This window comes from Eschrichtius robustus, chromosome 9, assembly GCF_028021215.1.
Source record: "Eschrichtius robustus isolate mEscRob2 chromosome 9, mEscRob2.pri, whole genome shotgun sequence".
NCBI lineage: Eukaryota > Metazoa > Chordata > Mammalia > Artiodactyla > Eschrichtiidae > Eschrichtius > Eschrichtius robustus.
In genome coordinates, this window is record NC_090832.1 from 36,731,638 (window position 1) to 36,756,881 (window position 25,244).

Sequence of the window (25,244 nt, forward strand, 5' to 3'; positions counted from 1 at the left end):
ATGTTGACTAGAACTAAGCCTTCAGAGAAAGTTTTTAAAATTCCAGAGTGAAAATAAGATGAATGTATTCCAAAAGCAAGGAGAGGAGAAGTAGAGGAAAAGAGAGTCAACAAGATGGCAGGAGCTAGACGACACTTTCCCCTTGCCCTGCAAAAGTTTGGTTATTAGGTGTTTGAAATGCTTGGCGTGGGTGGATTTTTTTGAAACTCAACGAGATTTCACACCTGAGTTATATTGGTCATGGATACTGCCATGAAGGACATAACGTCAGGGGGATCTTGACATCTAGGTTACACTCTTGATTTTTGGATTGAACGTTGCCTGAAATTAGGGTTATCATTGTGTTTGATCTGATTTTGGTTTGTTATGGTAACGTTTTAAGGGACTGAGAGATTAATATACAACATTTACTGACTAGTAATATGGATCAGTCACTGGGTTAAGGCAATGGGAATACAAAGATAAAAAATTAGATCCCCCAACCCTAAAACAGCTCTAAATCCAGTGGCAAGAAATATACCATTATTTCCTGGCTAGACTGTGTAAGGTCTATGCTAGGAAAATGCCATGGATCACAGCTGAAGGAATATTTACTAATGCTGTGGTTGGGGATGGGAAGTATTAGAGAAGACTTCCCAGAGGAGGTAAAATTTTTACCTGGCCTTTAAAGGTGAACAGGTTTTCAAAGGTGTGCTCAGTTTAGTTAAAATAGTAAAAATGTCTGGCATGTGGAGTATAAGTACAGGAGACAAAGCTGAAAAGGCTGATGAATAATCTTGAGGGTAAATTGTGAGGTTTTCATAAGCAAGAAAATTGCATAATCAGGTCAGCAATTTAGAAAGAACTCTGATGGAGGCTGTGTTAGAAAGGAAGCGACTGGAGGCATGAAGCCCAGTCAAGAGATTCTAGTAATATTCAAGGCAAGAGAGGATGAGTGTCTGAAAAGGCAAAGACTCTGGGCACTTAAAGGAATGAACTGATTTCTGTTTTAGGTCCCTTTAAGGCAACATCCTTATGCCAAAACTTTTTTGTGTCTATCTGAGGGGAAAGTGTTTGGAAATTGTGGGCCTGAGAGAACACTCAGGCATACATGTTCTATTTATTGAATGTATAAATATGTTGAGAATAGACTGTAGGGTGGGCAAGGACAAAAGCAGGGAGAAAGTGTGGAGGCTAACTGCAATAATCTAGGTAAGAAACGCTGAGAACTTGGCCAAGATGACAGCAGTACAAGTGGTGAGACGTGGTCAAATTCTGAATATATCTTGAAGATACTGCTGACAGGGTTTACTGATGGGTTAGATATGAAGTGTGAGAGACAGGAGTCAAGATTTTTGGCCTGAGCAACTGAAAGATTGCAGTTGCCATTAACAAAGATGGGGAAGACTGAAAGGAATGGGTAGGAGAAGGGGAAATTTTAAGCTTGAGATGCCTGTTTTATATCAACAGAAAATATAATACATGTATCAATACTTGAAAGGTATTTGACTTTGGGATTGGTTTAATTAATGGATGATTGTTAATTGTGGATCCATCTCTACCTAGGTGGCTTTAAATAACTAATCGTACAACAAGGATCTGATTCTTCTTAGTCAAAGGTACACTTAGCCATTTTAATTAAGTTTATTTAAGCTGAATCAGAGATCTGGTTTTTTGTATTTATATTGCTAAAATAAAAGCTGACTCATAAACAGATGAATCAACAGGTATCAGCTTTATTTTAGCAACTTAGAGTACTGGGCACTTAATGAAAGTGTGGGCATCAACTTTTGTAGATGACCTTTTGACATCAAAATCTAGAAATGTATGAGTGTTGCAATAATAAAGACTGCACTCTTGACTTTGGGTTCTTATATGAAAGAAGAGGTATGTCTACATCTCTTGACAGTGAACCACTCCTACTTTAGGATTAGCCAATTTATTAAACATCTTTCATTTGAACCTCTGTTTATAGTACTGCTGAAAAAGTCCAGATGACCAAGTGGGATTTATCCCAGGTATGCAAGGCTCGTTCAACATCTGAAAATCAATTAATGTAATCCATCACATCAACAAACTAAAAAAGAAGAATCACATGATCATATCAATAGATACAGAAAAAGCGTTTGACAAAGTCCAATACCTATTTATTATTAAAAAAAAAAAAAAACCTCTCGGGCTTCCCTGGTGGTGCAGCGGTTAAGAATCTGCCTGCCAGTGCAGGGGACACGGGTTCCAGCCCTGGTCCGGGAAGATCCCACATGCCACGGAGCAACTAAGCCCGTGCGCCACAACTACTGAGACTGTGCTCTAGAGCCCGTGAGCCTCAACTACTGAAGCCCGCACACCTAGAGCCCGTGCTCCGCAACAAGAGAAGCCACTGCAATGAGAAGCCCGTGCACCGCAACGAAGAGTAGCCCGCGCTCGCCACAAATAGAGAAAGCCCGCGTGCAGCAACGAAGACCCAACTCAGCCAAAAATAAATAAATAAATTTAAAAAAAACCTCTCAGTAAACTAGCACTAGATAAGAACTTCAAATTTGACAATTTTTACAAAATATCTACAGCTAACATCATATTTAATGATGAGAAACTCAGAGCTTCCCACTGAGATCTGGTACAAGGCAAGTATGTCCCCTCTCACCACTGCTTTTAAACATTATAACTCCAAGGTTTAGCTAATGCAATGAGACAATAAAAGAAAATTAAAAGTATACAAATTGGGAAGAAAGACATAAAACTGTCTTTGTTCATAGGTGACATGATCATCTATACAGAAAATCTGAAAGAATCAATGAAAAAACTACTGAAACTAATAAGTGATTACAGCCAGGTGGCAGAATACAAACTTAATATGCAAAAGTCAATTGCTTTCCTATATACCAGCCATGAAAAAATGGAATTTAAAGTTATAAACACAATACCTATTTATATTAGCACTCCCCCCCAAAATGAAATACTTAGGTATAAATCTAACAATATATGTACAAGATCTATATGAGGAAAACTAAAATACTCTGATGAACAAAATCAAAGAAGGACTAAATAAATAGATACTCCATGTTCATGGATAGGAAGACTCAATATTGTCAGGATGTCAGTTCTTCCCAAATTGAGCTATAGATTCAATGCAATTCCAATCAAAACTCCAGCAAGTTATTTTGTGGATATTGAAAAATTGCTTCTAAAGTTTACATGGAGAGGCAAAATACCCAGAATATCCAACACAATATTGAAGAAGAACACAGTTGGAGGACTGATGCTACCCAACCTCAAGACTTACTATAAAACTACAATAATCAAGATGGTGAGGTACTGGTGAAAGAATACAGATAGTTCAATGGAATTAGACTAGAGGGCCCAGAAATAGATCCACATAACTATAATCAAATGAACTTTGACAAAGGAGCAAAGGCAATACCATAAAGTAAAGATAGTCTTTTCAACAAGTCGTGCTGGAACAATTGGATATCCACATGCAAAAAAAATGAATCTAGACCCAGACTTTATACCCTTCAAAAACGTTAACTCAAAATGGATCATAGACCTAAATGTAAAATGCAAAACTATAAAAGTCCTAGAAAATAACAGGAGAAAACACAGATGACCTTGAGTATGGCAATGACTTTTTAGGTATAAAATCAAAAGCACAATCCATGAAGAAATAACTGATAAGCTGGACGTAATTAAAATTAAAAACCATTGCTCTGTAAAAGATCATGTCAAGAGAATAAGAAGACAAGCCACAGACTAGGAGAAAATATTTTCAAAAGACATAACTGATAGAGGACTATTATCTAGAATATACAAAGAACTCTGAATACTCAACAACAAGAATATTAATAACCTGATTAAAACAATTGGAAAAAGATCTTCTACCAAAGAAGATACAGAGATGGATAATAAGCATATGAAAAGATGATCCATATCATATGTCATCAAGGAAACACAAATTAAAACACAAGTGAGATACCACTACATACCTATTAGAATGACCAAAATCCCAAACACTGTCCACGCCAAATTCTGGCAAGGATGTGGAGCAACCGGAATTCTCATTCATTGCTGGTGGGAATGCAAAACGGTACAGCCACTGTGGAAAACAACTTAGCAATTTTTTACAAAACTCAACATACACTTACCATATGACCCAGCAATTGTGTGACTTGGTATTTACCCAAAGGAGTTGAAAACTTTGTCCACATAAAAACCTGTATATGGGTGTTTAGAGCAGCTTTATTCATAATTGCTAAAACTTGGAAGTAACCAAGATGTCCTTCAGTAGGTGAATGGATAAACTGTGGTATTGCCAGACAATGGAATATTATTTAGTGCTAAAAACAGATCAACTATCAAGCCATGAAAACACATGGTGGAACCTTGAATGCATAGTACTAAGTGAAGCCAATTTGAAATGGCTATATACTGTATGATTCTAATTATATGACATTCTGGAAAAGGCAAAACTATGGAGACAGTAAAAAGATCAGTGGTTGCCACGGGTTGGAGGGAGAGGGATGAATAGGCAGAGAATATAGGACATTTAGGGCAGTGAAAATACGTATAGTCTGTATGATACTATAATGATACATGTCACTATATATTTGTCCAAACCCATAGAATGTACAATACCAAGAGTGAATCCTAAGATAAACTATGGACTTTGGGGTGATTATGATGTGTTAGTGTAGGTTAATCATTTGTAACAAATGCACCACTCTGGTGGGGAATGTTGATAATGGGAGAGGCCTTGCATGTGTGGGGGAAGGGTATAAGGAAATCTCGGTACCTGTCTCTCAATTTTGCTGTGAACCTAAAACTGCTCTAAAGGAGTAAAGTCTTTTTAAAAAAAATTTTTTTTAAGTCCATAGGCAAAATTTTACACAGTATTTTTCCATATTGGTTTAGCAGAAATTTAGCTAAGTAAACAGTTTGAAATAGTTCATTATTAACAATTTTACAATTCTGCAGTTAAAAAAAAGTATCACAACATGCATAAATAATGCTCTTGATACTATTTTAAACATTTTTAAGACAGGTTATGAATTAGCTTTGTACTGAGCTAATGTTATAGATGACTAGAGAGTTACCAAATAATTGAACTACTGAAAACGCTGAGTGAATTTTGTCATAATTTGATTATTAATCTTTACAAGAGAAGAGCCACTGAAAATGTAAGGTTCCAAGGGTTTTCCAACAAAGGAGAAAAACTTACTATGAGAGGGTATAATCTCATATAAATTAAATCAAATGGCTAATCACATTTTTAAGAGGTCCATAAGCCATTTGAGAATTCCTTAAATACCTTACATATCGTTATCATAATACTGTCAATTATATCACTATAAGTTCACATAGTACAACATGTTGCACATGTTGAAAATTCCTTTTCTGAAGCTGATCACAGTTGAACTGATTTATAGAAACATGTAACTGCTAATCTGTGTGGGTGCTCAGCAAGCTACTTAACAAAGCAGTGCTGAAAAACCTGTAAATCTAATTTTGAGAGCCCATAACCCCTACTTCCAAATTCCTCTCTCCACCTTCAGTGAACAAAATGGAATTTGGATCTTCAGTTGTTAAGTAAATAATAATGGAAGCAGAACCCAAGGAAAGTACATGTTGGTCTCTCAGCCTAAACTTCCACTATCTACCTGCCTAACATTGAGTCTCAAATACTCAGTTCTACTGCCACCTGCTCTCAAAATTGTTTCCCTCTCCACAGCCTCTGCTATGGACATTTTTGTACTTAACATACCAAATTGTACTCACTGGTTTTGTCTGATCCTCGTATTAGCAATTAAAGGCAGACTGTCCTTTCTCACTTCTATATTTCCTGATCCTGGCAGTGTCTGGTACATGTTAAATGCTCACCGAATTTTTTTTAATTTTTTAAATTTTTGGCTGCATTGGGTCTCCGTCGTTGTGCGCAGGCTTTCTCTAGTTGCAGAGAGCGGGGGCTGCTCTTCGTTGTGGTGCGCGGGCTTCTCATTGCGGTGGCTTCTCTTGTTGTGTAGCACGGACTCTAGGCGCAGGGGCTTCAGTAGTTGTGGCACGCGGGCTCAGTAGTTGTGGCTCACGGGCTCTAGAGCGCAGGCTCAGTAGTTGTGGCGCACGGGCTTAGTTGCTCCACGGCATGTGGGATCTTCCCGGACCAGGGCTCGAACCTGTGTCCCCTGCATTGGCAGGTGGATTCTTAACCACTGTGCCACCGGGGAAGCCCACCAAATGTTTTTTGAATGAATTAATGAACAAATGAACTAAACAATATTGATTCCAGAGGTTGTAACTAAGTATTTCATTACTTAAAACTATGTTTAATATCATCCCCCCAAAAAAAGGAAAAAAAAAAAACTACTCTTCTCAGCCTGTTTCTAAGATCAATACTTTAATCCTTATGTTCATTTATATTCATGTACATGGTACAGTTATACACTGGCACAATGTAAGATTAGCTTTCAGTACTTATTTTTCATTCACATTCACTATTGTTAGTGTAGATTAGCACCAAAAGACAATTCCTAAAGAAATATGTCTCATGAAATGATTTATAAATATACTAATGTTGTTATTAAAATAAATTTTCTCATCCAACCTATCTCTACTTTCAAATCAGGACTTTTTCATGATAAAAGACAGGTCTAACCACTTTTTAATTCTGATTTTCCTTTGGTACAATAAACAAGCCATAAAGCAACAGTTTCTGCCAGTTTTAATACATTAATGTAACCACTTATGTTTCTTCCCCATTTACGTTCTTACAGGTAAAATTCTATTGCAATGAATTCTCTTGGATAGCCAAATTGATTGTTATAGCAAATTCACTGTTACAGTGAAATTATTTTATATATATTACATAGCTTCAGGATCAATTTATTACAAAGATGCTAGGATTCAAGAAGTGAAAACCAGTATCTGAAACCTGAGTAAGAAGTGACACATATACAGTTCTTTCCATCAATAAGATCAGAGATCACTGTGTAGTATGGTACTCTTTATTTTGAAATTTTATGTGTAAAATTATAGAACAATCAAGAAATAATTTCTCTTTCTCCTTCATATAATAAAGGCTCCAACAAAGTACTTTTTATTCCAGTTTATTCTTCATAAATAAATCACTATTACAATTGACTATCTATTGAGAAATAAAAATGTTTGAACTTTAAAAAAAATACAGAGCCCTTCTTGATTAACAGAATTTGTTTTAATGGGATTTTATCTATAGTATCTTATACCTTAGACAAGGAACCACTAAAACAAAGTCAATGACAAAATATTCATATAACTATATCACAGATTTCAGGAAACAAACGTTAAGAAACAATTTAAGACTACCCAGTAATAGCTTCTCATAAAACCCAATTGTAATTAGACTTCAAAGAGACCAGAATATTAGTTTATGTTGAGCCAAAATTAGGAAAATCTTCCACTGTTGACATTTTCACGTTCTTAGTTTGTCAATCAAATAATCAGGCTGTAATGAAAACATAACACATTTTTTTATTCTAGTTATCATAGCCTACATGAAATAATTCTACTGGCACCCCTATTATAATAAGCCACAGCAGAAGAACTGGATACTACATATTCTGTTCCTAAAAATATCTTACAAAAAACTCTCAACATAATAGTTTTCAAACTATAGTAAAGGTGTTTATTCTATACTGTATATAAATAGGCAGATTTTTATCCACATTGCCTTTTTGTTAGATAGTTTCAATAAGGAAAATAAATATAATACTAAAGACATGGAAGAACCTGAAATGCATTTTACTAAGTGAAAGAAGCCAATCTGAAAAGGCTACATACGATATGATTCTAACTACATGATATTCTGGAAAAGGCAAAACTGGAGACATTAAAAAGATCAGTGATTACCAGGGATTAAGGGGGAGGGAGAAATGAATAGTCAGAGCACAGAGGATTTTCACGGCAGTTAAACGATTCTGCATGATACTACAATTGTGGATATATGTCATTATACATTCATCCAAACCCACAGAATGTACAACACCAAGAATGAACCCTAATGTAAACTATGGACTTTGAGTGATAATGACATATCAATGTAGTTTCATGGATTATAACGAATGTGTCACTGTGGTGTAGGATGTCAACAGTGGGGAAGACTGCGAGTATGTGGGGACAGAGGGTATACGGGAACTCTGTGTACTTTCCATTCAATTTTGCTGTGAACCTAAAACTGCTCTAAAAAAATAATAAAAACAAAAAGAATAAAAAGTAAACTAAAGCCTTCTAGTTACATCATTTCAGATACTTTTCTCAATCATTATATATCTGAAAAATTATGTAAGATTTCAGAATAAACGTTAATATTTTTATCTTGATTTTTTTCAGTCTCATAATATATACTTAAATACCTAGATTTAAGGAGAGTTCAGATTCCCAGGATGAACCATTAACAGATCTCATAACTTTGTTCATTCATTTTTTTCCCAACTAAAAAATCATGTAAGGAAATACAGTTTAAAAAGTATAAAAATGTATTTCTAATTATTTTTTACTATAAAAGCATAGATAGTGTAGAAACTTAGAAATACAAATAAGAAAAAAATATCTGTTTTTTATCATACTGATTTTTTAAAGAGACCACACCAGCTTCCTACAAAATGTCCCACTTTTTAATTTCAAATATATACACCACATCCCTTAAATATATTTTTAATAAAATAAAATCATCTGGACAACAAGTTGAGGAGAGAGATAATAAGTTTGAAATATGAAGTTTGTAGAAATCAACTGCTTTTTCATTTCTTTTGTACTATGACTATAATAATAATCTGCATTAACTAATGGTAATTACTTAATTTGCAATTTGATGGTTTTTCAGATATAGCAACTATAGGTCACCTTATCATCATGGACACATAAAATAAGAAACATAAATTACTAGTCAAGTGGCCCTGGAAGGACAGAGTCATTTAATAACTAAAGCTTGACTGTCAGGTTACAAGCCAATACTCAGTTGAATTCTATTCTACTTTTGCCCTAGTAAAGCAGAATTCTGCAATTTTTTTAGGCTCAAAGCCTCAACTTCAGATCTAGTAGCTGATGCTACTACTTGCATCAATTTCTGCAATGAGGTTGATAATGACAGAGGCAGCAGATAACATTTACTGAGCCCTCACTATCTGCAATGTACAGTTTAAGTGCTTTACATGTTAATTATTTCATCAATCCTCTTATCAACCCTAGATGTAGGCACTATTACCTATACGTAGGTAGTAGATAAAAAAACTTGGGCCTTAAAAAGTTTAAGTAACTTGCACGTGGTCACTCAAGTAACTAACAGAGCCACAATTCAGCATTCTGAACTATTAATGCCATGAACTTCTATATCATATCCTCTGCTTACAACTGAGAGACTTTGCCATAGTATCTCTTCCTACAGATTTGATGACCTGGAAAAGTACCCCAAATTAAAAATATTATTTTAGATATGTGCAAATAGAATGTTAAAACAGATGATCAAGTCTATAAGAGGTGTAAGTGCCCACTGTTGCCAAGAAAAGAAAAACTACAACAAAAAGGACAAATATTTTAAATATTTTTGATGCTGCTAGCATAACAATAATACTTACTGTGATAAACCAATAGGAATTCACTTTATAAACCAATTTTGATAAGAAGCTAAGCTGATCGGCTGGTGCCAGAACATGAAGGTGCAAATGGGAAATGGAACAGAATGGTGGCACATGGAAACCCATTCTGAAACAGCAAGGTAAGAGATAATTGACAAATTAGTTCTACAATAGTTTAAAACTACATTTTCAGGTTAAAACACATAAATATTAAAGATATTCAAAACAGGTTACCTAAGGTAGACAGATTACCACTCAAACATCTCTTTCACTGTTTTTCTTTATGAACTTGAGAGTATTCACACAGTTCATCTTCATGTTGAAGTTCACAATAAGATAAACTCTTCATTGAGAAAGGCTTTCACAGAATATTATGCCTCTGTATAACCCTTATGAATTCTGAGCTGGCAGTATGTCTTATTACTTCAGTTCTTATCATATTAAGCTTTAACTCTCCTAAAAGATGCCTCTGCAGTGAATCTTAAAATTACTGAACGCTGAAGTAGAAGTAGGATTCCTTTTTCCAAGACATAGCCAGTAGATGGCGCGCTTTCTCCTTTAATGAAGTGGTCATTTCCTTACCCTCACTAAAAAAATTTTATCATCACTTAAGTTTCTTGAATACTAAAAATAAGTTAGATGATAACTATTCATAACTATTTGCTTTATAAAATATTTACAAGAGAATTCCTTTGGTAAAATAATTTTCTAATATGATTTAACCTCTTAAAAATCCATTTACAAACAGTTTTGTAAGTCTACTTTGTAAGTGGAGCAAGGCACACCTGTAACAATAATTCAAGCCTAGAAATATTTGCCTGTTCAAACTAGAAGTAAGTCTCAATTTTTAAAAAAAGACTAAAAATGACTGGGAATGTGGGAAGAAGGCAAGGAGAGGTGCTATAATGCAGCAATACAGGACAGACTGTGGAGTCAGATCTGTAACATATTGAAAAGCTTCTACCACCACCCAGAAAAGGAGACTAGGTTTTCCCTCTATGAAACAGGAGTCATATAATGGAATCAAGTAATCTAAAAGCTAGAAGTAACTCAAGGGTTCACTCAACCTTTTCATTTTAAAGATTTTAAAGATGGGGAAACCAAGATCTAAAAAGTTGAAGAGACTTCCCAAGGTCACAAAGTTAGGCAGTGGTAGAGCTAGAATTGAAACTCAGGGCTCTTGACAACCAGTCCAGTGTTCATTCTTCTAATGAGCACTTCTATGACTGGGAAGGGAACGTGCTGATTTTGACCACAGGGTCTCAAATACCATCTGTTCCTTGTCATTATCACCCTTGGATATAGTTCATAATAGTTTTCACAGGATTTTCACACATTCAATCTCATTTTAGACTACAAGTAGGCAGAGCAGGTATTATCTTGGAGAGTTTAAATGACTTGTCTAAAGTAACACAGCCAGTACAACTACAGTAGCAGCAAGTAACACTGATAGCATTAGAATTCAGGCCTCTGAATTCCAGTTCAGAGGTGTCAGAAGTAATCACTATACCTGCCTTGGTACTACTTTGATCATACAAGGCAAAATCGAAACCTTTTAAAAAGAAAAAATAAATAGATTAATTAAAACAGTTACCAAATTGAATATTGTATGCTTTTACTCAAACTTTGGTTAATGTCAGAGTTCAGTTCAACAAATTCAAGTTACTTTCATGCTAGAAGGGTAATAATGTATTTTTAAATCATATAGAATAAATTTTTTCTAAGGAAATTCAATTTACTCACAATTTTATAGGAATGCACATATTGAACAAAGGGGACTAAGTAACTAATTTTACCTACCCACTGCTTCAATATACTTGTCTGTCCAAAACTAAAAGTGGTGATTATTAGACGATGTTGAGATGTGAAAAAAAGTTTTTTTATTAAATTTACCAATGAACAATATATTCACTTTCAGGAAAACTGCATTTAAACCATGAATTCCGCCATCTCTACTTTCATTTTCCTGAGGAAATAACATTTCAGAAAAACCAACTGCATACAAATCAATTTTCACTGCAAAGTAAAGGAGCTGTTACAGTGGAGGATTACTGGACTGAATGTCAATATTATGACATAGTATGAGTGTGTTCATGTTTGGTAATTGCAATCATTGTTGCTTTTGTTGTGGTCATCCATGTACAATGCTTGGTGTCAGTCTATTTATCTCTTGTAAAAATAAAATACAGTGTGTGTGTGTAAAAAAAAAAAAAAAAACCAACTGCATATATTGGTTTTTATCTGGAAGTATACATACCTCATATTTTTGAAGTCAGTGAAATTATTCCTTTCAAGAATGGTTTTTCCAACAGTTACCATGTTCTCAACTACAAAACAGTAAAGAAACTACATTACACTATAGGAGACATTAAGTTCACTACCTAGTTATTAACCCGAACTTTTAGGGTCCTAGTAAGAAGTCGTATCAAATGGATACACATTTAAAGACTCATCCAGTAGCTCTAAGTTACTAAGAAGTTTGCTTATCAACAACTGAAATGAAGGTTCAACCCATCACAAACTATCACACATAAGCTGACTTTGAACAGCTGTTGAGGGATATTATCAAGTGACTGTTTAGGACATCTGATCCTACTGAGGTCTAATTCTAATCATAAGGAAACCAAGTAATTAAACAAAAACTGTTTGAGTTAAGAGGACAAGAAAACTTTGAATTTGTCTTTGAACTCAAATTAGGAATATGACATCCCTTCATGTTGGCCCAGCCGTGACTAGCTAAATGTTTGTTTTGGCTTCCAAACTCTCATTTGCCTTAGCATCTTTATTGTCTCAATGTTTTATGGCCTTCCGGTGGGAATATACTTCTCCATTAAAAAAATGTTGGTAACCCGAGATCTTCAAAGCACAATGCCAAACTTTAGATTTCTTTTGTTTCTGAATGGTGTAATCAAGCATTTGAAAAGAGAAGAAGTGAGAGAATCTGCAGAGGACAGTTGTTATAATGAGGCTTATAAAATCATTGCTAACAGTTTACTTCTCTAAGTCAGGCTTGAGTGGGAAGGCTTCCATGACAAGGCCAGTACCACAAGGTCAAAAAAAAAGCTCACGTTACTTCAAGCCAGACTGTATCTTGTTTTCTTTTAAAAATACTCCCAAGATGCAGGGGTTGGGGGGAGGGGTAAATTATGAGGCTGGGATTAACATATACACACTACTATATATAAAATAGATAACCAACAAGGATCTACTGTATAGCACAGGGAACTATACTCAATATTTGTAATAACCTATACGGGAAAAGAATCTGAAAAAGAATATATATATATATGTGTCATTGAATCGCTGTGCTGTATACCTGAAACTAACATGATATTGTAAATCAACTATACTTCAATGAAAAAATTTTTTAAAAAAAGAGATGGTAGAAGCATGCTGCATTCCATGTAACAAGATAGAGAAGGATTTTCAGCATCATAAATCTAGAGACTTTAATTGGATGACAAATTAAACTGAAAATAATCAGAATGTTGACTAGTTTCTGGTTCAGTATGGAGACTTGTGTGATTATTCAATTTGCTTTTGCTTTCAACATAAAACCATCCTTGAAAGTATAATTTGAAAAAAAAAAATACTCCCAAGATGCCAAACATTTGAGTAAATAAAAAAGATTGTTTTTATTTTCATTTCTTTAAAAGACATATGATTATTTAACAGCACCATGGCATTATAAAGTATATAGATGAAATATAAATGACAACAATAACACAAAGTGTTGCAAAGTTTCTCACATTTTACATGAATTGATACAATGTTAACTCTAAGTAGGCTGTGATAATTGCAGGATGTGTATTTTAATTTCTCTAGAACAACCACTTTAAAAAAATACAAAGAAAAATAGCTAAAATGGCAAGAGATAAAGTGGAATACTAAAAAATATGTTTGATCAACCACAAGAAGGCAGGAAAGAAGAAACAGGGCAACAACAACAACAACAACAATGGCACAAATAGAAAACAAATGGCAAGACAGTAGACCTAAATCCAACTATGTCGGTAGTTATATTAAATGCTTCTGAACTAAATGCTCCAATTAAAAGAGATTTTCACATTACATTTTTTTTAAAAGAGTCAGACCCAGTTATATTGCTATCTTCAAGTCTTTAAATATAAATATTCAATTTGTAAGTAAAGGACAGAAAAAAATACCCAATGCAAACAATAAGTAACAAGAAAGTTGGAGTATCTAAATTAATGTCATACAAAATAGACACAAGAAGTATTTCCAGACATAAAAAGGAACATTTTACAATGATAAAAATGGATCACTGAGAAGACATGACAATCATAATTATGTATTCACTTAAAATCAGATCCAAAATACATGAAGCAAAACCTATTGTCTCTTTCCTATTTCATTGATATCTACTCTACTATTTCCTTCTTTATACTTTATTTTGATCTGATTTGCTTGCCTCTTTCTAGCATCCTAAACTGGAAACTTAGGTCATTGGTTTTGTACCTCTTTTTCTAATATAAGCACTTAAAGCTATAAATTTCCCTCTAGGCACTTCTTCAGCTACATTCTACAAATTTTGTTATGTTGTATTTTTATTACCAATCAGTTCAAAATATTGTCTTTTTTTACCTATTTATTTAGAAGTTACTTAAAAGTGTTTTAACTTAAAAATATTTAGTGCTATTCTAGATTTTATTATTTATTTTAATTCCATTGTCATCAGACAACGTATTTTATAATATTTTGATCATTTGAAATGTATTGAGACTTATTTTATTGTCCAGAATATGGACTATCTTGGTGAACATGTGCTCATAACAAAGTGTGTATTCTATAGTTAGGTGAAGTTCTGTTAATGTCAATTATAGTCACAGTGCTTGAGAGTATTATTAAGCTCTTCCATATGCTTATTATTTTCCCAACTTTATAGACTGTATAAAAATATTAATTGCAAGGACTTTTAAAGTTTTATTACGGATATATTCAAATATACACAAAATCAGTAAAAACAGTACATATAATGAAATCCCAAACACCCACCATGCTGCTTCAAAATTAGTTAACATTTGATTTGCAACTGTTATAAAAACTTTTAACAAGAAAAGAAATACTAGAAAAAGAAAAGCAAGCATAAACACATTTCTCCCTCCTTAAGAAAAACAGTCTAAAAGGAAATACTTAAGGCTATGGTGGCTGTTGCCTAGTACTAAATACTGCGTGTATATTGGCCTCCCTCTGTTGGAATGAGCATGAAACATACTGATAGAACTTAAGATGACTAAGGAATTTCACAATATCTAGAAAAAACAGTTTAAAAACTGGTAATTCAGTAGTCTAAACACTAATAAACCACATATCGAGGTTTTCATCAAAGAGATTTCTTAGTCACCTTCAAAAATCTGGCCCAATTTATCTATCTTGCCAGCTACCTTAAAGTATTGACCAAACATCCCAGACCCTGATGACAATGGCTATTGAAGCAGGTTTGAAGTAAACTTAGCAATGTCTTAGTAAACCGTAGCTGACAAGTCACAGGAAATCATGTATAGGAAAATACAGGATAAGCCTGTAAGAGACAAGATTTCAGAATCTCTTTTTCAGAGGCTAAAAGTTCATCACTAAAATCTCATAATTAAACTTTGGTCCTACTTCATCTGTACAGGAAATTACAAGGCAGGAAACTACAAGGCACGTACCAATATGGTCTCACTCTCAGGTAATATGTACTCATATGCCATACTATAACTTATTTGTTTATAACTTTTTTAAAATTAATTTTTATTGGAGTATAGTTGCTTTACAATGTTATGTTAGTTTCTGCTGTACAGCAAAGTGAATCAGCTATCTGTATACCTATATCCCCTCTTTTTTGGATTTCCTTCCCATTTAGTTTACCACAGAGCACTGAGTAGAGTTCCCTGTGATATACAGTAGGTTCTCATTAGTTATCTATTTTATACATAGTAGTGTATATATGTCAATCCTAATCTCCCAACTCATCCCACCCCACCTTGCCCCCTTGGTATCCATACGTTTGTTCTCTATGTGTGCATCTCTATTTTTGTTTTGCAAATAAGTTCATCTGTATCATTTTTCTAGATTCCACATATAAGTGATATTATACGATATTTGTTTTTCTCTTTCTGACTTACTTCACACTGTATGACAGTCTCTAGGTCCATCCACGTCTCTGCAAATGGCACAATTCCATTCCCTTTTATGGCTGAGTAATAGTCCATTGTATATATGTACCACATATTCTTTATCCATTCTATTTGTTTATAAGTTTTCATATTATCTTTCACTTTCAGAATCAAGAAAGCCATCATTTAAAAAGCATAAAGAGGCATTATCTTTTAGAGATTTTAAAAATTAAATAACATGGCATCTGAGATTTGCTTAAAATCCACTGTGGGAGAAGGTTAATATATGTAAAGAGATTGGCCACGAGTTAATAAATGTTGAAGTTGGGTGATAAATACATGGAGATTATACTATTTTCTTTCTTTTTGTATATATTTGAAATTTTTCATAATGAAAGTTTCAAAAAGCCATAATGCTCCTTTATCACAATACCTGGCTAAACTGTTTCTTTTCATTTGTCACTGCCATCACTGATGTCAATTCAAGATGATATAACCATGAAGAATACTGCCATCAACTTACCCAGTTCTATTTGATCTTTCTTTAGATATCTGCAGTTTCCAATATGCATCTTTGGCACCACAAGATAATGATGAGGTGCTGCTGCCTTGGTATCTTTGAAGCAAACTAGGTCTTCATTCTAAAGGAAAATGTCATTTGTTAGTGAATTTTTAAAAAGAATTTCCTAATGCTGTTCTGGCATGTCTTAAACATCATACATAAATCTCAGTCTGATAGGGAAATTGTGCTTATGTTACAACTAATCTCCATTGGACAATTTTGTGATTATGCATTATGTCCATAAAGACAAGCTTTAGCTTCCTTCATGAGATGCTCATTTATTCCAGAGAAGAAAAAGACTTATATAAAATCAATTTCAGGAAAACAATTATGAATGAAGTTCATTAAAACTTCATTACCATAATCCCAGTTTTTTTAAAATTTCATTATATATTTCTCCATCTCTACCCTAAGGTTTTTCTACTCCTAATATGTACTTTTAAAGGTTCTACCACAGAATCATAGCAAGATTGATAAATTCTTTTTTACATTTAATTTTTTTCCAAAGTGCCATTTTCTTCATTTATAACATCATCTAGCATCTATATAATCAGGGGTTACATTTTTAAACATTTTTTACAATAATTATACTTTTTCTTTATATTTACTTGCCACTTTATGGCATTAAAAAGACTGTGAAAGGGCTTCCCTGGTGGCGCAGTGGTTGAGAGTCTGCCTGCCAATGCAGGGGACACGGGTTCGAGTCCTGGTCTGGGAAGGTCCCACATGCCGCGGAGCAACTGGGCCCGTGAGCCACAATTACTGAGCCTGCGCGTCTGGAGCCTGTGCTCCGCAACAGGAGAGGCCGCGATAGTGAGAGGCCCGCGCACCGCGATGAAGAGTGGCCCCTGCTTGCCACAGCTAGAGAGAGCCCTCGCACAGAAACGAAGGCCCAACACAGCCATAAATAAATAAAACAAATAAAAAAATAAAGACTGTGAAATGCTGAAACAAACTCTAGTATACTGTACTAAGTTATGTGTCCAGTCCATTACATGTATGGTATCAGTTTTCTGGTTTCTATACTCCACACAGTAATGTAAGGAAAAAAGAAAAGGAAACAAAAAAGGGAGTCTTTCAACCTATTAACATTTGAGTTTCAAGTTTTTTCAAGAGAAAAATCTATATTCCCTAAATAACCTTATTCAATATCTTATATTAAAAAATTAGTCAAAATTAAATAAAATCAGTATCAATAAGCATAGTTTCCCAGAATGCACTGTTGCTCATTAGTTCCCCATTCCAAGAACTAAAATTCAGTTGGAACAAGGGCCTCATATCCATGCCAATGATCTTGATTTCAATGAGAATAATGATGAAAGGCAATTGTACATACTGTACCACGAACTTCCTTACCAGTATCCACACTGCTCATCTAAGCTTCAGGTGACTGACAAATTGACCTGCAGTGAGACCACAATTCAGTGAATGGGACTTTTTGTTTACTTTAGCCCCCAGCAGAGCCATGACTGAAATGGAGGGCAGCAAAAATACGGTATTATGTGTCCCTTTCCTACCTCAAGGCTTCTATAAAATGTCCACAATATCACTCTATTAAAATATTGCTTAAATATTGATTTTGTTGCTGTCCTCATTTACATACCTTCAACCAAGAGCTGCTAAAATGTGGAGGCACAGCAACACAAAAATCTCAATTTTTCCAGCTATTGAGTGTAACCTGCCTATAAGATGAGAATAGAGAGGGGGAAAACTTGTAACTTTTAAGACCTTGAAGTAAACAGTGATGGGTCAACTGAATGTAGCATGAGCTATGAGGAAAGTACACAAACAAGAAATGAATTGAGGTGCCTGCCTACAGAAACAGGGATTTATGCTGTGTTTAAAGAATATGAGAATCCTATTGCCCCCAAACTTTGAGGAAAAATCTATAGGAGCTGTTGCTTTGCGTTAATATATCAGGAAAATGAAAGGAAAAGAATCTGTTACTCTCTTCGGCTGATGCAAGACAAAGGTTTGAGGATGAGATAGAAAATTTAGTAGAAACAGAAAATCATGGGAGGTGACTAAGGATAATGTATGCAGCATACTCCCCTCAGCGCCGAGAGGAAATCTTCTGATATACTGGGGAGCGTGAGGGGTTTCCTGCAATTCAGGGACAGAGACTCAGACCAGGTGTTGTGTGTGTGTGTGTGTATATGTGCATATGTAAATTAATGTAAATATGTATACATGTGTATATATATGTATGTGTGTGTTATATATACACACACACACGTGTGTGTATAGTCCCAGAAGGTTGGTTGACTTGGGGAACCCCAAGAGCTAACCCTAACCCTAAAATAACAAGCATGACAATTATTTCCATTTTTATTATGGTTTTTCCGTCTAGTAGTAACTTTAAATATTCATATCCATGGAAAGTTTTAGAAAGGGATAAGATCGAAAGGGATAAAACTGCAATGTTTTTGAATGTTTAAAGTTTTCCATTATTTACTTAATGCTTCCAGCTGAGAAACAACTAGTATCGGGGGTCAAATCTAGTACAACAAAATTGTACTTCCCAGACTGATTCATAACACAACAATTTTATATGTCTTTATTTCCCCCTCAATTATGGCATTAACTTTTTAAAAATCCAGAGGTAATTCTTTCTGGTACAGAATACATCCCGATTAGAATTATTTTGAGATAACATAGCTGAATTCTACCTCAAAGCAGGAGTACCACTTCTTTAGATTCATGGAACTACAAAGTGCCAGTCTAAAGGATAACAGGAGAAAAACATTAAAGAAGCTCTTAAAAATCTGCTGTCTTACATGACTCAGCCATAAGAATGAACAAAATGCCCAGTTCTGTCTTCATCTCCCAAAACCCTATTTTGAAAGGTTCTGTTTACTAAATGTCATGTGTGAATATTTTATTTTCCCAATTCTCGTTAATTAAAAAAACCTACCAATTGACATAACTGTCATCATCACCAGTAGATAAAATTCCTGTCAAAAGCAAAGAAACGACGTTTTATTTAGCCTATGCAATCAATGATTGAATTAGATTTCCATTAAGCTTTCTAAAATACTGAAACTGGCTCTCTGATGTCTCTCCTCATTGCTACTACTGATCTAGCCAGTATTTAGACTCTTCATTTAAAAGAAAGACTGTCCTCCCATTCCACAGATAAACAGGCAAAAAATATGAAATGATATTTGTACAAGGCTATTCTTTGCAGCATGATTTATGATAGCAAAAGACTGAAAATAACCCAACTGTCCATTAAATTCAACTAAGACTGGCTGAATAAATTACAGTAAATCCATACAGTGGAGTATTGTGTAGTTATAAAAAGGAATGAGGAAGATCTTTATACACTTATGAAATCATTTCTGGAATAAATTCCTAAGGTAAAAAAGAAAAAGCATGGAACAAAGTTAAGCTATCTTTTGTGTAAGAAGGTGGAGTATAAATATAAACACACGCATACATATCTACTCACAAAGGAAAGATAAACCAAAAATATTTTTTTTGGTTTCTTACGGGGAAAGAGGTACAGGGTAGAGATAACAAGAGAATGGATACTAGACTTCAAATGTACTTTGCTGTACAATTTTGATTTTAAAAGCATGTGAATATTTACCATACATTTTTGGACTCAAAAAGAAAAAAAAAAAGTAGTCCTTAACAATGGAAAACAAACAGAAATGAGTGAACCTAACTATATGTCATGTTGGTAGCATAATTACACAAAGAAAAGATAATTTCAAGTGACTAAAATACAGAATTTTGACTACTTATACCTAGTGACACCCACTAAAAGAGAATTTTTCATTTCAATTCAGATCATAGGCAAGCTTCTCAAGTGTAGGACATGCCATATTCATCTTTGAGCTCCAAGTGAGTAACACATATCAATAGTAAGCCTGCAAAAACTGTTCAGTAAATGACAGTTGCTTAAATAGAAAGATAAAACTACCGATATTCCCTTATCTACCCCTTAAAAAAATGGTGTGTCATTAGGGTTTTCATATACTTTTCCACAGAAATGGATGACCTTCGGGCTTCCCCGGTGGCACAGTGGTTAAGAATCCGCCTGCCAATGCAGGGCACACGGGTTCAAGCCCTGGCCCGGGAAGATCCCACATGCCGTGGAGCAACTAAGCCCGCGCGCCGCAACTACTGAAGCCCGCATGCCTAGAGCCCGTGCTCCACAACAAGAGAAGCCACCGCAATGAGAAGCCCGTGCACCACAACGAAGAGTAGCCCCCGCTTGCTGCAACTAGAGAAAAGCCCGCGCAGCAACAAAGACCCAACTCAGCCAAAAATAAATAAATAAATTTATATTAAAAAAAAAAGAAATGGATGACCTTCTTAAAGTTGGAATTATGGCCATTGTTTGATTATAACAGCGTTTCTTAAACTTTTCTCATTATCACCCTCCTAAGGAACATTTTTAGACTTTTTCCTAATTGCCCTCCCATGATATGTTAATATCACAAATATATTGTGTATCTCTCATGTCCTATATGGCATAGCTGTACTTTATATATAAAGAGTAAACCATACACTTTCCTCCTTCACCTCCTTCAGGGCTTCATTCAAATGCCACCTTCTTAGTGCAGCTTTTCCTGACTAAAAATTTAAAATTGCATCCCTTTTCTCCTTTTTTGTTCCCATCTAATGAACTATGTATCAATATTTTGAACTATGTATCAATATCTATTCTCTATATAATATTTTACTTATTATTTTGCTTACTGTCTATTTCCTGTGAGTAGAATGTAAGCTCCATGAGGACAGGGATTTTTGCACATTTTATTTACTGCTATATCCTAATGCCTCCAACAGTGCCTGACACACAGAAGGCACTCATTCAAATACTGAGTAATGGATGAGTGACTGAGTTTCCTCTTTCTCAGGGACAAAGCTCTACCACCCTGGGCCATTTTAAACCTCTCTCCACGGGCACCTTCCCATTAGGATTTAAACGCACCAAAGTCTTCACTGTTTTAAAAAGCTTTCTCTTGGGCTTCCCTGGTGGCGCAGTGGCTGAGAGTCTGCCTGCCAATGCAGGGCACACGGGTTCGAACCCTGGTCTGGGAGGATCCCGCATCCCGCATCCCGCATCCCGCGTGCCGCGGAGCGGCTGGGCCCTTGAGCCACAATTGCTGAGCCTGCGCGTCTGGAGCCTGTGCTCCGCAACAAGAGAGGCCGCGATGGTGAGAGGCCCGCGCACCGCAATGAAGAGTGGCCCCCGCTTGCCACAACTGGAGAAAGCCCTCACAAAGAAACGAAGACCCAACACGCCAAAAATTAAATAAATAAATAAATTAAAAAAAAAAAAAAAGCTTTCTCTTAACTCCATCTCCTCCTGTAGTTACCTTACCTTTCCCCTTCTCCCCAAGACTGCCAAACTTCCTTCAAAAGTTGTCTGTATTTGCTGTCTTCAATTTTTTATCCTTCAGGTTCTTATCAACTACAATCTGCCTTCTGCCTCACCACTGCACTGCAGTTGCTCTCCTCAAGGTCAATGACCATCACTCTGGGGACAAAACCAGTTCTGATATCTAAGTTGCCCTCTCTGCAGGCATATTGGAGAGTCACCTAACCCAGATTCGAGGATTAGGGAAGGCTGATGTTGCTGCCAATTCCTATCTTCCTGACATACTCCCTTCTCTTAGCTTTCCTAGTTATCCCTCTGTTTCTCTCTCCTCTTTTCAGGTCCTCTTCCTCTGCCTCTCTCTTATGATGTTAGTGTTCTTTACAGTTCTGTGTGGGGAGGGGCCCCTTCACTTCTTACTCTACATATACTTCCTAGGTGATCTCATTAATTTCCCTCTTTTCAATTTCCATCTATAAGCTGACAGTTCCTATAATCTGAGCTAGAGATGCATATCTCTGCAAGTGTCAGACGCCTAAATATCCTTAAATTGATTGGCTTTTCTTCATTCCCACTACTACATCTTATTTCAGGCCATCATCAGGCTGGATTACTGCAACAGCCTCATAACTGATCTCCATGCCTCCAGACTGGTCCTCTCTAAATCATTCTACAATGGTGTCAGATAATCTTTCAAAGATCAAACCCTTTCATATAACTTCTCAACCCCTTTCTTCCAACCCAGCATTAACAGTAGCATTAAACACTGTAGAGCTTCCCTTCACTCTTCAAGTAAAGCCCAAACTCCTTAACATGAATTACAGTAGCCTTAATAACGTGGCCCCTTGTCTACCTCTCCAGCCTCATCTTTCACCACTCATCCCCTCAAACTCCATGCTCCAGTTAGACTGAATTTCTGTTCTCCTGTGGCAGAAACCAAACCTCTGAATGTGCTCTTTACCAGGGGTATCTTCTCTCCTCCTCACCTGACCAATGCCTACTTACTGTTTCATGTCTCACTTCCTCTGGAAAGCCTTCCCTATCCCTTCAAATCTGGGCCAGATGCTCCTCCCACCAGCCTTGCAAAATACTGCAGGTGGTAAAACCATCTCACCATACAAGAGGGCACTGTTATCAGCTGCCTCTTCTGTCCCTTTAGATTATAAAATCCAGACAGGGACTATCCTTTACCTTGCTCACCAATGAACAGTGCTTAGAAGGAAGTCAATTTACTTTTAACAAATGAATGAATGATTACTACAAAAACAACAACAACAACAAAAAACCACAAAGAAGCCCAGAATCTTTGGAGCTGAGTCTTTCAAAAGATGTTTCTTTAAAGGCAAGTCGAGCTGGTGGAAGAAAGTGCCTACCAGATCATCTGTTTTAAAATATCTGGACAAAGTCTTAATGCTCTGAAAATGTCCACATATCCTAACTGATAACATTTCTAAGGAACTGGACCCTTTAGTGGAAATCAGAATCTATTAAGTAATAGTTTGACCTCCGACCCACTCCTGCCAGCCTATTTTCAGTCAATATAACAAACAGGCTTTTCACAATTACCATTATCTATTTTCTACTGGTTTCTCTTCAGTACCAGTATTAAGAGTGCGGAATGTAAAAGCAGTGTCTAGAAAGGCGGGGGGAGGGGGGGTCCCTTTAATAAAATCAGAGGCCATACATGGCTATTGTCCACTAAATACCTCGGCAGCTGCAGAGAGACTTTACCACTACATTTTCTCCCCTTAGAATAGCAAAGAGGTGGCTGGTGACACTCCCCGCGCCTAGAGAAGCAAGTCTGTCATTATCACTAGGACACCCAGCCTCCCCCAGCCCCATTTAACAGGACCCTCCCCACCCGATCCAGGAGCGATCGGGTCCCCGGTCGCGCGTCGCCGCCAACCTCACAGTACAGGAGTTCAGTGCTGGGATCCTGCTGCGCCGCGATCCGGCAGAACACGCACTTGCTATTGTAGTTCTCGAGCTCCGGCGACTCTGCGGCGACGGCGGTGGTCTCCGAAGGGGACCCCAGAGGTTCTGCAGCTGCCGCTGCCTCAGAGTCGGCACATGACTTCCTGAAATCGCATTCCTGCTCCTCCGCCATCGCCTCCGCTCCAGCGCCGCCGAGAGCCTCAGGATTCTCCCGGACAACAGGGCCTACGCAGTTAGCCTCCCGCACCTCCTAGATTTTACCTCGAGGCGTCGCCCCTCGCCTGGCGCTGGGGCGGACAGGGAGTTGGGCACGCGCGCTGATCTCGGGCTATGCTAGACCGAAGGCGACTGACTAGCTGCGGAGCCGCAAAGCCAGAGGCTCGCCTGCACGCCGGCTGCCACCAGGGGACGTGCGAGGACGCTACACGGAAGAGCGGTCGGCCGCGGCAGTCGCCCATCCCTCTGCGTCTCGTTGGTAACTACGCAGGACTTCTGCCAAAACGCAGGCTCGCGCCCCACGTCGCGGTGACGTCACGGGAGCGCCCTGTCCTCGGGGCGGAATGGAACCTGTTGACGGTACTGAACGTTGTTTCCCTGAAGCCTGTAATGTAAGGTGCCCCAAGAGTGTATAACGATGTCTTAAAAAAAAGATTTTAAAGTTTAATTTTTTAAGCTTACAAATTCGTAGATTTTAAGAGAATGAACAAAATTTCTAGAACTTTGTTTTTAACAAGATCATATTTGATGCTTTGCGTACGCATTTTCAGCTATGATAATTTTAGGTGCTAAGCTCAAAATGTGAAACTGAACTTCCCATCTGTCTTTAATTGTTGTTGTTGTTGTTAACAGCACCAGCTAGATCAAAATAGCGCGCTTTATCTCATTCTTCATACACGGGTAAGGGGGAATCCTGTAGTTTATAGTCTGAAATATTCCGGAACTTTACTGCCTGTGGCTCATTATGCCTCACCTGGACCACTGCGATATCCTTCTAACTAGTTTTCCTCCTTGAGTTTTCTGCCACTCAGGCAAAAACCGTGTGTTACCAACCCAGGTGCTTGGACTCTTTATAACTTTTCATAAGGAGTCTCAGACTAAACTTTTAAAAGGCCTCTCAGGGCCAGGAAAGCCATGCCAAGGGATTATCACAGATTTTGCCTAACAGATTTGGATGAATTCCTCCCTTTTTGAGGTTCCCCCCAAAATACCTTGAAACTCTTGCATTTGTTTGGAGGTGGCCTTCCTTATATATTGGATAAAGTTTCTGGGACCCTCTGAGTTTCCAATTTCTGGAGGGTTCAGGTAGAGAGAAAATATAAATGTTTCAATTCTACCAAACTGCTATAAATCATTATTAGCTTGAGGGGAAGGGTTTCCTTGTATCAGGAGGACACAGAATAAAAGCCAGTAATATCTCAGGCGAGACCGAAAAATTATAGCCATATCCATCAGTTTACTCAATCCCATGTAATTAATAGTTTTATAGAGCCATCTGGTTTACCCAGTTCAGCGGTATGATATGAAAGTTATCAGAAACTTGTACTTGTCAAAAAGCCCTTTCTATGAACCTTCCTGAAATGAAGCATTTTTGTTTTTTTAAATTTATTTTATTGAAGTATAGTTGATTTACAATGTTGTGTTAATTTCTGCTGCATAGCATAGTGACGCAGTTATGCATGTATGTACATTCTTTTTCATATTCTTTTCCATTGTAG

General features: G+C 36.5%; 1 protein-coding gene across 1 annotated transcript; it reads right to left on the reverse strand.

The window, feature by feature from the left end:
• Positions 1-7,137: 7,137 nt before the first annotated feature.
• HINT3 (histidine triad nucleotide binding protein 3) lies at positions 7,138-23,915 on the reverse strand. The gene is made up of 5 exons (XM_068551382.1): positions 23,501-23,915; positions 16,224-16,341; positions 11,839-11,908; positions 9,582-9,708; positions 7,138-7,453 (listed from the first exon to the last, which is right to left on the reverse strand). The coding sequence occupies exons 1-5, from the start codon at positions 23,699-23,701 to the stop codon at positions 7,421-7,423; spliced, it is 549 nt and encodes a 182-aa protein (XP_068407483.1). The 5' UTR covers positions 23,702-23,915; the 3' UTR covers positions 7,138-7,420.
• Between the last annotated feature and the right edge of the window lie 1,329 nt (positions 23,916-25,244).